The sequence below is a fragment of the Trichoderma asperellum genome, chromosome 7 (assembly GCF_020647865.1).
Source record: "Trichoderma asperellum chromosome 7, complete sequence".
Lineage (NCBI taxonomy): Eukaryota > Fungi > Ascomycota > Sordariomycetes > Hypocreales > Hypocreaceae > Trichoderma > Trichoderma asperellum.
In genome coordinates this window covers 813,090-825,902 of record NC_089421.1, presented here as the reverse complement: position 1 = coordinate 825,902, position 12,813 = coordinate 813,090, and the positions used below count along the sequence as shown (strand labels likewise).

Here is a 12,813-nt window from a genome sequence, read left to right as displayed (position 1 = left end):
TGGTAACAATGAAGGCAGAGAGCGTCTCGGGCGTTGGTTGATGGTGGTTGTGATGGAATGAAAGGAAGAGAGATGGACGTCAGAAGGGGGATTGTGACGGAAGAGAGAGAGAAGCTGGTCTCGGTCAGGCCTGGGCCTTTTTTTTTTGGCTTTTGCAGGCACGAAGTACTGGGTACTTGGCGCTACCGGATGACTTTGGGTGGAGAGGGGGAGGAGCGAGCGCTGCTTTTTATTATTGGGGGCTGGCGAGTCCTCTCTCGGTCCTAGAGGACTTGGTATAGAACGCAGGGACAATAAGCAAAGCTGCAAAAGAAAATAAAAACAAAAACTTCAAAAAGAGAAGTTATTTAGGACTGCCAAATTATTTCCCGAGGTATATTTTTTAGGCAGAATTCTAGCTGCAGAGCAGATATGCACCGAATCTAGTGACAGCAGCCAAATGGGCTCTTGTTCAGCTCTTCTTCCTCTAATTTAGTAGGCCAGCGGTGGTGGCCCTGGCGACGGCGGCTCTCAGTGCTGCCTGTGCGGGCGGTACCTTGTACTTGCATTTGTACTGCGTACCTTGGCTAGCGCGTCCTGAGGCAGCCAACAATTTCTCTGGGGACTCGCCAATGGCTCCATGGCTTGATTGCCTGTTCCAGGTGGCAGAAAGGAGGGGCGCCCCGGCTTTTGCGTGCTGTTCGGCGCGTGCTGTGCTGTGTTCCAGCCACTGCAGAGCTCAGCGCTACTGTGCTACAGGTATGAGGTGCCTTGGTGCTAAGCCTTGGTAGATGTACTCGGTACTCGTTGCAGAGGCACAGCACCTGGCATTGACTTGATCCATTTAGCGGCTACGGCTGCAGCTGCTGCAGCTTCTGGCCGCCGAGCTGTGCTCTGTAATACCCACGTTGAAGGACCCAACAGCCAAGAGGTCCCATTGCTTCGACCTTATCTGACCGCTACTACGGCAACGGCACGACACGGCACGGCAAACGAGGCTGCAGAAGAGACAGACAGGCAGTCTGAGAGAGGCTCGAGGGATGTCGGCCTGGACGCGTCGCCGCCAGCGCCAGCGGGAGGTGGCTGAGACGCTGCTGGGAGATAAGGGCAGGTACATGTGACGAGGCAGAGCAACCAGCGCTAGAGCCAGGTACACGCTACTCGGAGCTCCGTACGGCGCAGCACTTGCGAGCGCCCAAGAGCGTTACTTGATCCTTTATAAGATGGAGCTCCACCGCTAAACTGAGACAAAGTATCTGTACTTTTGCTGCTCTACGGGGTGCGTGCCGGTAGAATGGAAGTGTGCTACCGCTGCGAGTAGCCAGTACGGCATCGACCATTAACGGCGGCAAGTTCCAGAGTCCAGTACCCTGAACCAGCACTAGAGCTGCGTTTTCCGCCTGTCTGAGCACAGCTGCATCAAGCTCACTGAGATGACCACTTTTAATTTGCCCATGACTGTGAATCACTCGGCCAGCGGTGCTTTGTACCTAGGTACGAATGAATGATGATGCTTGGTACGCGGACATGTGAGAGGCCGGGCGCGTGCGTTGCAGTGCAGTGAGCAGTGGCCCGGCTGTCGCCTCTCCAGGTGCTCTGTGCTCCCTAGATGTGCTGGAGTAAAAGGCCTGCCTTAGTACTCCAGACGTCGTTGGTGCTGCTCGTATACTTATAGGACATCCCATGATGCTGCATCTTGTTGGATCAAGATAAAGCCTTGTCTTTGCAGCGGCTATTCTCATAGCGGCATAGACGATTTGTTGGGGATGACGACGAGTTGCTATTTAAACCTGTCCTACACCAACGCCAAGTGCGCTGCATCAACCTCGTATTTGGGCGAATCTCACCTTACTAAGGCTCGACTTTTTTGTCTTCCCCAGGCCAGCCAGACCGCTTCCCGCCGCCTAGGCAGGGTGACACGGCCTGTGTGCCTCCTGACATGCGGCCCTGCAACTCCTGGTGGCAAAGTCCTACGCCATCTAGGACTTGGCCAGGCAATTGCTGCATGCATGCCGAAGAGCTGTCATGTATCAGTACTAGCACGTACAGCCAGGCTGGGGAGCTGGTAGTGCAAGCAGTAGCGTCAGCGAGCGAAGCAGATGCGCCAGACCCCAAATTAAGGGATCACATGATCGACATGCTCTCGACGCATTTCCTTGTTGGGCCTTTTCGGCCTTGCGTTGTTATGGAGCTTCCCAGTCCGCTGTGAATCGTACGTACTTGTAGATATTGTAGATGCATTAGTAGCCCTTGCTCTGGATGCACAAAACATTGAAGCCATCACATCATTGCATGCAAAAGAACAGCGCGAACGGTCGCTTTTGACCGCCGACATGGGAGCTGGAATGCTGCCTGGAAAGCATCGGGGAACTGGTGCTCTCTGTGCTCCATCCAAGCACAGTGTTGTGTTACGAATCAGCGGTACAAAGTACTATAGGTACTCCGAGTCGGTACTTTGTATCAACTACTCCTTGGCATGGCATCACTGCATCAAGCACACTCTCCTATTTTTTCTTGCTTTGCTTTTTTCTTCCCTTTTCCCCTTGACTCCCTCCCCTTTATTTCACTGCAATCTCTCCAAGGCTCCGCGACGCCGCTTGTAGCATCACAATGTATTCGCCGCCATTAGCGTGCTGCCAAGAGCAAGTACAGGTACCCCGTGCTAACGCGTCCTGCTCCGAGCAGTATGTGCACTGTATTTTTGCAGAGCACCAGGCACGTCGGACAGCCAGGCCGCAGACTCAGCCCTCACTAAAACCCCGCCGTAACGCACAGTGTGCATAGTCATTGTTACACCCCGCCATAGCCAAAGCCTGACCTGGCTCTATCAGCTTATCGGTGTCGCTCGGCCATGTCCCGCGCTAAGCTCGTTTTGGACCAAATCGAAGATTTTCCGAGTCCACCTGGAAAGTCGTCCCGCAAAGAGACCATCAGACGATATCACGATCTATTCTTGGTGGTGCGGGCGGCGTCCATTGCGATCAATGGGCTGCGATTTGGAATCATAGACACAGACATTGATTCTCTCCCACAGCCATGCAGAAGCTAGCGAAACGAGCGGCCCAGGCCCAGCGCCAGGCGTCCCGCCGCACGAGACTCCAGATGGAGCAAGAAAATGTCGACAGCAAGCTTCGAAGCCGTCTTGCGCTACGATCAGCAGTGGAGGAAGTCCGACAGAACCTCAAAGACGCAAGGAAAGCCCGGAAAGAAGACTGGGAATTGGGACCTTTGGCACCCAAGCGAGACCTTGGATTCAATGACTACGGCGCCTTCAAGGAGAATGTGCGACAGGACTGGTCAAATTATGGCCTGCACCAACCGAACCCAAAGGTGATTGAGCAGCGCTGTGCCTGGGCTGGAGGCGTGAAGCAGCTTAACCTTGCGCCTGGAGACAGAGTGGTTATTCAGGATGGTCCCGACAAGGGCAAGATTGACCGCATCAGGTCGGTCCAGCCGCAGTCCGGAACCGTTACCTTGGAACACCGCCATCAGGTATGTTCATTCTTGTCTGCGAAATTCTCTCAAACTATACCAAATATCTGACTGTATGAAGGCTGTTGTTCAAGGCATGTTTGGCAACCCTAGTCGACCACAGCCAATGCCCATTTCTATCGCATCCATCCGCCTCGTCTACCCGATTACGAACCCCGACACAGGAGTCACCCGAGACACGGTCATAAACCAGCTCAAGGCAGTGCCTCCGAACATGCAGTCCCCCAACATGTCGCTGGACCGCTGGCAGTACGGCAAGAAGTGGGATCGCCTGGTGCCCGGACTCAACGTTGTGATTCCCTGGCCCGAGGTTGAGGTGCCCGAATTCGAAACCATGGCGGCAGACACTGTTCGCGAGCAAGTTGAAGACAGATCATTCTACTACGGACTTTTGTCACCACCAATGCCGGAGCAGGTTGTGGACGAGCTGAGAAACAAATTCTCGAGATTCAGAACAAGACACGAGGCGTGGTACATTGAGAAGAAGGAGATGGAGGAGGCTTTGAAGAAGGGGCGACAGGAGACTATCAAGGCCATGCAGACACCATTGGATGAGTTCCACGAGAAGAACCGGGAAGCTCGTGCGGAGCGTGGAGAGCCGGAGCTGTCAGAGGAGATGCTGACCAAGATTGGCGAGTTTATGGCCAAGAAGAAGTCGGCAGCTTTGGAGAATGCTGGTGTGTCTGAGGTATCAGCAGCACCAGTGCCTCCCAAAGATGATACCAATGCGCCATCACCGACAGCTCAGTAGACGGTTGGTTAATGGGGGAAAGGGGGAAATAAACAGGAGGATAAATGGAAGAAAAAAGAAAAAAATTCTTAGCCAGGCGCGGAAGAGGATTGGCTTTGGCTTGTGTAATTATATAGACCTGTGTACGAGCTGTACATTATGACGGCGCAAATGAAGACAATTGACCAACTGCCTCGCACGCGCTAGGACGAGGCGCATATCTCCGCTCTGGGCCATGACCTATTTCTATTATTTTCAGAGATAAGAGATCAGATCTTCCATTCATCACCAACCCCTCCCCCGCCTCCCGCGCCTCTTATCGGCCGCCATGATTTGGCGTGACGTTGCCTCAGATATCGTCCTTTAGTGAAAAGCTCTTTTCACTCATAGCTATAATTTTCTCGTCCATATTTTTTTTCAAGCTTTTACTTTTTTTTTAATACTTTTTATAATAAGAGCAAGAACCATGGCGCACACTCACTCTCACGACGGCGTTCCGCACTCCCACAATGGCTTCTCAGCTCAAGAGCACGGCCACTCTCACGAAATCCTCGATGGCCCCGGCAGCTATATCGGACGCGAAATGCCCATCGTCGAGGGCCGCACCTGGTCTGATCGCGCATTCACGATTGGAATCGGCGGGTGAGCTCACCATTTTCTTTGCCGCTTCTCATTGAGGAGAATCATCTCTCTCTCTCTTTGTTTTTTTTTTTTCCTTCTTTCACTTATAGATAAATGCTAACATGCTTTGCCATGCACAGTCCCGTCGGCTCAGGCAAGACAGCCTTGATGCTGGCGCTCTGCCTCGCCCTCAGGGAGAAATACTCTCTCGCCGCCGTCACAAACGACATCTTCACCAAGGAAGACGCCGAGTTTCTCACCCGCCACGCTGCTCTTCCTCCGCAGCGCATCCGCGCCATCGAGACCGGCGGCTGCCCCCACGCGGCTGTCCGCGAAGACATCTCGGCCAATCTCGCTGCCCTGGAAGATCTGCATGCCGAGTTCGATTCTGACCTGCTGCTCATCGAGTCCGGGGGCGATAACCTGGCTGCAAACTACAGCCGCGAGCTTGCCGACTTCATCATCTACGTTATTGATGTCAGTGGTGGCGACAAGGTGCCCCGGAAAGGAGGTCCCGGCATCACGCAGAGCGACCTGTTGGTGGTGAACAAGACGGATCTGGCCGAGGCTGTGGGGGCGGACCTGGGAGTCATGGAGAGGGATGCGAGAAAGATGCGAGAAGGGGGACCGACGGTTTTCGCACAGGTGAAGAAGGATGTGGGCGTGGATCACATTGTGAATCTCATCCTGAGTGCGTGGAAGGCGAGCGGCGCAGAGGAGGAGAGGAGGAGTCGTGGAGGGCCGAGGCCGACTGAGGGTCTTGAGGCGTTGAAGAAGGAGGCTTAGGGAAAATTGTATGATGTTTGAAGATGTGTGTATATGGGGGAGAAAGACTCTGGCAGTCTGTGATACATAGGTAGGTAGATGGTAATCAACGATCCCTGTACTTATTATCCGTGGGATGAGTTCAAAGGAGCTTCAGTTCTCACCGGGCCTGGGGGAGGGGCAAAATAGAGTCCGCAAGGTGAAACTAACCACAGATAAAAATGAAAACACCAAGTTATAAATCGTTTCTATTGCCTCTATTTCCTCTTTTATAATTCATTTGTATAGTACAATTTTCTTTTGGCCGATCTCCAGTCAGGATAGCCCCCAGCATTCCATATACTTGATTCAAGTAGATTTGCCGCAGATGATGGGATCATCGATGGTGTCCATCGGGACAACAAAGGAGTAGTGCTTTAGAAGTTGAATGTAGGCTTCTTGATCGGCTTTCATCATATTAGCCGCCTGCGTCTTGTACGCACTGACTTTCATTCCAACATTTGGGAAACTGATATCCCTTTATCCCTTGGCATAGTAGCAGCCTTGGTTGATTGACCATCCCGGAGGTATCAAGCGTTGACCATCATGTGCGAGTCAATTAAAGAAAAGATGCGTACTCATGCGAGCCGCCACTCGAAGATGCTTGATTGATGCTGTCTTGTATTTTCACCAGTGCACTTCAAATCAGGAGAGTATGTACCCCATTCGGTGATCAAGGTTGTTTCATGAACCAAAAGAGTGTCTACCCCATTTGGTGATGACAAAAATATTCCATGGCTGCTGCTGGTGGTGTTCTATGCTGTCTTTTATTTCTCGAGTTGTAGATTCTCATCATATTGAGTATCTAGTATAGACGCGCACAAACTTTACGACCAAGACAAGGGTTGGTGGAGCTTTTCTTCCGTCTGCACCCTCTCCACGCTATTCTCTGACCTTGATCTCTTTTTTGATCATCTCGAGTGATTTATCTTCAGAGATTCAAGTCTTCGAAGTCGGGCCTCGTCGAGGTTTGGAGCTCTTTTCGTTATCTCCAACTCTTTTTCAGCTTGCGCGGTCTTATTCTCTTGCTCTTCTGGCTCTTCCTTCTCAGCCTCACGTTTCTTTGGCACCAGTGAGCACGAGCACTATCCGGCGGCGTACTGATTCGTTCAGGGGCTTATGCCCATCTCCTCCTGTAACTTTACGATAGAGTCAATAATTTGAGCTGCCCGGCAATGCTGCTCTCTGCGAACTATTCGTATCTTTTGGTGGAGACATATTTGTTAACAATTCAAAAACTCAGAGCCGAAAGGGGTGAGTGTTAGTCTGGATGCAACACGCAACAGAGAATGCTTGGGTGGTCCTCAGATATATATAACCGCTTATTTGTAGTCTTTATGATTTCAGTTTTGTATAATTTGTTGAAAATTTGACATTTAGGTTAGTTCTAGAGTTTTTTTTATTTCTAAAAAGATAGTTTACGCGTACGCAGACACTTCCTCAGCCTGAAGGACCGACTTTTGAAGTTTAATCCTGCGTTGGCAGAGTGATGACCAACTCAGCAAAACGCTACTTTCTTTACTGTCTCTAAATTGGGCTAAAATAAAATAAAAAATGGAGGAAGGAGGAGAAGAAGACGCGAAGGATACATATTGGTGGCGAAGAGTTGGTGTACTTTTTGCTGTTTTCCTCTCCTAATACTCTAATAATAATTCATTTTACTGGTTTGCGAGCAAAGAAGCAGTAGAAGCAGTAGAAGCAGTAGAAGCAGTAGCTGTCATTGACTCTAGTAAAGTAACAGTACGCGTAATAATAGAATTGGCCCCCCCCCATTTCTTTTTTACTCCCCGTTTGCATGACCCTGAATCGTTTATTCATCACATAGAATTGAGTTCGAGGTGCTTGTTAACCCTCATACTAGCCCGCTATCAGGTAACGGCACTCCCCAATAGCTTTCTACACAACGGAGGTAAGCAATATCGCATAGTTCCATGATGTTTGTTAACACTAGACTTTATATATGATGGCAGTGGGCTCTTCCGACTTCTCGCAGAAGCAAGTCTAGATATATACTATGTATAGTGATATTTACAAATCGTTATTGATCGTTATTAATATTTACACGAATAAAAATAAACCCCCTAATCTCTTAAAAGATATTGGGATCCGGACAAGCGTTGAGCCCATCCATCATATTGAACTCCCTTTCCACAGTATGTGTGCTATTTGAAGCAATCAGGTCATAGGTTCGCATATAACTTCCAGCAAAATTGTTGACAAAATCGGCGGGAATAACTCCGTTAACAATAGTGGCATTGTAGAGGGTATAGCCTGATCCTGCGACGGGGCCGACTTTGGCAAAATTAAGGGGTATCGAGCCAACGGCCGGCGTGGTAGAATTGAGGGGTTCTGGAACGTGTACTATGGCCTTCAACGAATCGAGTTTTGAGTCGTCGCGGATCTAGATTGGTGTTGTTAGCTTTCGTGGCCAAATAGCGCGTATCAGCGGGTAGGGAGGCTTGCCGCAACAGTCAAGTTCATAAGTCCGTTGAAGCTTACTTCAGAACATGACAGCTTTGGTTGCGTAACGATCATATCATCGAACGGGAACCCTCGTCCACCATTCTTGTACATAGTGCTGTTGGTGACTCCATTGTTGTTGTCGACAACCTCTACATCAAATCCGGAAACACCTTGTGTGATGGGAATCACTGTCGAGAACTGGTACCACCAGAAAGTCAGAGGAGGGTTTCCGGAAATGACATGAGCAGAGCCGACTGAGGCCACGTTGCTGCTAACGGTACAAGTGTTTGTATCTGTGCAGCTCTCTCCAGAACGAGGATGGAAGTGAATCTTGACTGTGCGATTTGGGTTGGCAGTTACGGGGCCAATAAGCTGTTTACACTCCATTAGCGTTCTACCTCATATTACGCGTCTCAATAAAACGAGGTAACATACTCTAATGCTGCCAGACATGGTCATCGTCCCATTCGAGTTAATAGTGGCGAACAGCTTGGAAGGCTTTACGGCAATAGGCTGGATCGGATCCGTAAGAGTTACACCCTTGGGAACTGTATTGATCATTCGTTCGAGGAGTGTTGTGCAAGTCTGGTAAAAGTAAGACGGAGAATCTGCCATTTTCCCAATTACTTCTCCTCCATCAGAGTTGAAAATTCTTCCATCGGAATTGGTGGTCTCATTGTGACCAAATGCCAGCGGATTCTGCGTAACGTTATTCACGAACTGAACAGCACTGGCTTCTAGTTAGTTGCAGGTCGTCGAAAGAAACTAAGCTCGTCTTACACAGTATTGTCGAACGCATTCATTCCCGAGTTAGTTGTGTCGAAAGTCTGCGTATTCTGATCCGTTGCCTGTGCATAATGGTTAGCCTGCTCAAAGTGCTTGCATATAATAATTAGCATCGGCTATCCAGAGAGCGGCTTACTGGATCCTTAACAACTGGCACAATCTCCGGAAAATCTACACCATGGACGCCTCCCAGCGTATGACCACATGCCACCAACCCAATCATCTCTTGTGGCGTAAACCCTTGTCTCTGGAAACTGGTAATGTGCTCGTCCAACGGCTGCTCTGGTTTGGGCACACCTGGCGCACCGGGTCCTTTAGCATCAACTCTGCCTGCTCGAAAGGGAATCGTAACGTTTCCATTTGAGCATCCATTTGCAGCAAACACTGCCCCCAAAGCGATCAAGTCTGCCATTGAGGAACGGGGCGTCAGAAATGCAGCTAGATTCACAAGCGTCTCGTTGAATCCAACACCAGGATTCTCGTCGCGGTTTACCTCAAACCCAATAGACGCGTCGATACCACCTGTGCCAGCCACAACATCCGCAGTTGCCATGTCATGGTATGCCGTTCGCAGCCACTCTGCAGCCCCGTTACGCCCAGTGCCAAAATTGACCTTTTCGCAGGGAACAATAAAGGTTGCTGGCGAGTTGCCAGATCCTAATCCCTGCTGCTCGTAGAGCATAGACTCAAGCAAGTCAGTTTTGGCATTGGGCCAAATGTACTCACTCTCAGCATAGGCAGAACCGGCTACCAAGCTGAGCTTGGTGACGGTAGAGAGGAGGCGGTAGGAGAGCACCATGATGACCAATTGGAAGCGCGTTACACTCTCGGGATTTAAAGATTGCGCGAGCGTATAAGCTTAACGACTTTGGAGGTTACGATAAGGCGAGGGCATCTTATATGAAAGTACATGGATCCAACTTTTATCAACATGATTCGGGGCTGGTGCTGGGAGTAACGTTGAACTTCATTTCGTAGGGTTCCATATTCTTGGCCAAAACTCGCCCCTGGTTTCTGTTTGTCACTATCCCTGAACTTTGATCACCTTCCTGTTAAGTCTATAGGCGCATTGAAAGAATTTTTTCAACTCGTAAAGACTCAGATGGAGATATTCAGTGTAGATAAAGATGATGTACAGGCATACGTAAATAATACCTTCGACGCTATTGGATGCTTTCACGGAGTGGTCAGCTTAATTATGTGCTCTGGGAAAAATTACAAGGATAATGAAAACGACCTGCCTATAATTTGTAGTATTACTAGTAGAAGGGCCATGTGCTATACAAGCCGCGGGTCTAAAAGGCAGAGTTGAGTGAGATTTTAGCATAGAAGGGGTCCCGGAATCCCCTATACTAAGCAATTAAATGTCCCACTGCTGCTGCTGCCTCGAGCCAAATCCATCGTCCATTTTCGGACGCGTCGAACCATATTGGTGCGAATGTCCTAACTTTTAAACTCGACTAACTTTACCAGGCATGTAAAGCTGACAGCTCCACGATTCAGTCTGTGTTCACCGAGAAGCAACGACTAGCTGCTGCATACGATAAAGTACGATGGCCATTATCGCACTTCGGCAGGGCTAAACTTCTCATGTTGACTTTGTCAGCCTATACCTACTCTGCCATTTTGATTTGAGGCCGTGTTTTATTTCTCAGCCTCGTTCGATGATAGATATCAAGCTTGATTAAGATGTAGAATGAAAATACAGGTATAAGGTACTTGACAATCAAGACACAAATGTCGAGAGGTACTCAGCGATCTTGGAAGACTTTTGGAGTATTCTTCAACTTTCAACCGCAGAGAATAGCAGGCAGTGCTTTGATTAAGCGACAGACTGGCCCACACCAAGGTGGAGGCTGGATTCTCCTGGCGAGAATGGGCAACTACCTAGATATTTAGCTCTTGCGAGATCGAAATAGAGTTCTGTTGGGGCTTATACCCACTATACACTTATATCTGTTGTCGTTGTTTTAGCAAAGTGTAGTGAGGGATATCAAAGCACGCGAACGCTCCAAGAACAGAGGATACATCACTATCTGCATCGTTTTAGTTGGTTCAAATGACTGGAAGCTCAATTTGAGCAGTGAACGCTCACTGAAGTTTGTTTGTCGTCGCCACAGAGTTGAAGAGGACACTTGTCACTGTAACATAGAGATTGAATATTAGTGACATAGGAGAGCAGCTGGAAATACCCGCATGGCGCAAATATGCTTTCAAGGTAATACATCGCTTCATTACAGGAGGGGCTAAATTGACCTGGATACATATAATCGCTTTGCCCAACTCCTCAACTTTGGCAGTAATAACGCACCATTAATTTCTCAAGTTTGGGGAGGCCCAACTCATCCACCATGGGATCCAGCCTTCCAAGGTGAAATCTGTAGCACGCATGCGACTTTTTGACGCAGTTCGAAAAGGAACTTTGTCTGTGCCTTCATCCATCACAGATTTGGAAAAGAAGCTGAAGACGGAGCGGATAAAGCGAGAGATGGAAGATATGAAGAAAGCAGCACAGGGGCTTGAAGCCGTAGCCGCGTCGCAGGCAGGGTCCTCGCTAGAGGCCGCGACTGGAAAGAGGAAAGCTGATGTTACCGTCAACGTAACGATTAATACGAATTTACCAGGAAGTGTTGCTTTTACTACGGCCAAGAGAGCTAGCACATCTGCGTCATTGGAAGAAAGCTCTGCTCCAGCACGGCAATCTGCAACAAAGCAAACTGCCCGTCGTGACGGCAGTTCACAAGCATTCAGCCGCCAAGAGCCTGCCTCACGCACTTCACCAGTTCCTTTCTGTCTATTGGGACGAGCAGCAAGACTTAGTCGTCCATTAGCTCTACAGTGGCGTATCTATTCATTGACACATCAAGACAGTGAATATAGGGACTATACAAATCCCTTCGACCAGCCCCCTCCACCATATCAAGACAACTACCAAGACCAAAACAGACACGAAGGGAATCATCCTTCAGTCCAAAGGGCAAGGCTCCCATCTCTTGGCCCTCTGAATGGCCGATACGATATCAGTTCCCGGTCTGTTGACGAACAGCGGCCCGAGTACGCATCAAGACTCAATCTCGTGCTTACTCTAGCTGGTCCTAGCCTATGGGGGAGATTCGACCTGGGCCTCGTCGAAGGGGTGATGTATTTTCAAGAACGGCCTTGCAGTTCGTCTTTGGACGCAGTGCCATTTTCTTGGCGTGGTCATGAGCCCAACGGACCCATATCTTACGACGATAGATACAACAAAGGCTGGATAAAGTTTCTTGGGGACGGTCGCATCGAAGGATGGATTAACCATCTAGGTATCTATTTCGAAGGTCATCGAAAATCGGACCAGGCGATCAGAAGCGATATTGATGCGCAGACTATGAAGAGGATGTGGGATGAATACAATATGGAGGACGAATACGAGCAGCAGAATCGAGAGCGTTGGTAGGGTCATCACTGCTGCGTAAGGGCAGGCCTTAAAAGTTGAGTCTTTTCGTAGTCGCATAGTGGAAAACACCTTCCACGAGATGATCAGCAATGTTCCGTCTCTCAAGGGGGCGCTTCCATCTAGCATTCTACGTACAGGATGGAATGTGCGGGTAACGAAATTGGAGTCTGCAACTTCTTTGTGGTGTTGCCTGGGAACCTGGACATATCTGCAAAGTATGACCAGAACTAAGCAGAGACGTACTTTCAAGACAAGTATGTACTCTAATCCAGACGTATCCCGACATTAATGGATGATTTAATGATCCAGTGCGTATTAGAGTCGTCCACGTCCATCCTGATTATATATGCATGTATGTAGGGACAAGCCAAAACTAGACGTTGCCGAACTCCTTAGGATTAGTGCAACTTTTTGCGATGAAATACGCTTGCCCGTTATAGGCCAGCCTCTCTGTTTGCCATCCAATAGAAACCCGCACGCAAAAACTTGCCATGCGCCATCC

The 12,813-nt window shown here is 49.3% G+C and overlaps 4 protein-coding genes across 4 annotated transcripts; 3 read left to right on the top strand and 1 right to left on the bottom strand.

The window, feature by feature from the left end:
- The first annotated feature begins 2,537 nt into the window (after window positions 1-2,537).
- Window positions 2,538-4,439, top strand: TrAFT101_011040 (mitochondrial 54S ribosomal protein uL24m). Its single transcript, XM_024900977.2, has 2 exons — window positions 2,538-3,471; window positions 3,533-4,439. Exons 1-2 carry the CDS (start codon window positions 3,016-3,018, stop codon window positions 4,220-4,222), a joined length of 1,146 nt encoding a protein of 381 aa, XP_024756986.2. The 5' UTR covers window positions 2,538-3,015; the 3' UTR covers window positions 4,223-4,439.
- Window positions 4,440-4,510: 71 nt separating this feature from the next.
- On the top strand, window positions 4,511-5,832 carry TrAFT101_011039 (uncharacterized protein). Its single transcript, XM_024911064.2, has 2 exons — window positions 4,511-4,843; window positions 4,963-5,832. The coding sequence occupies exons 1-2, from the start codon at window positions 4,668-4,670 to the stop codon at window positions 5,606-5,608; spliced, it is 822 nt and encodes a 273-aa protein (XP_024756985.1). The 5' UTR covers window positions 4,511-4,667; the 3' UTR covers window positions 5,609-5,832.
- Window positions 5,833-7,715: 1,883 nt separating this feature from the next.
- Window positions 7,716-9,674, bottom strand: TrAFT101_011038 (uncharacterized protein; the record flags this gene model as incomplete). Its single annotated transcript, XM_066129132.1, has 5 exons — window positions 7,716-8,027; window positions 8,126-8,461; window positions 8,525-8,819; window positions 8,870-8,937; window positions 9,012-9,674. The coding sequence occupies 5 exons, from the start codon at window positions 9,672-9,674 to the stop codon at window positions 7,716-7,718; spliced, it is 1,674 nt and encodes a 557-aa protein (XP_065985262.1).
- A 1,590-nt stretch (window positions 9,675-11,264) lies between these two features.
- TrAFT101_011037 (uncharacterized protein) lies at window positions 11,265-12,311 on the top strand (the record flags this gene model as incomplete). The annotated part of the gene is made up of 1 exon (XM_024901014.2): window positions 11,265-12,311. One exon carries the CDS (start codon window positions 11,265-11,267, stop codon window positions 12,309-12,311), a length of 1,047 nt encoding a protein of 348 aa, XP_024756983.2.
- Between the last annotated feature and the right edge of the window lie 502 nt (window positions 12,312-12,813).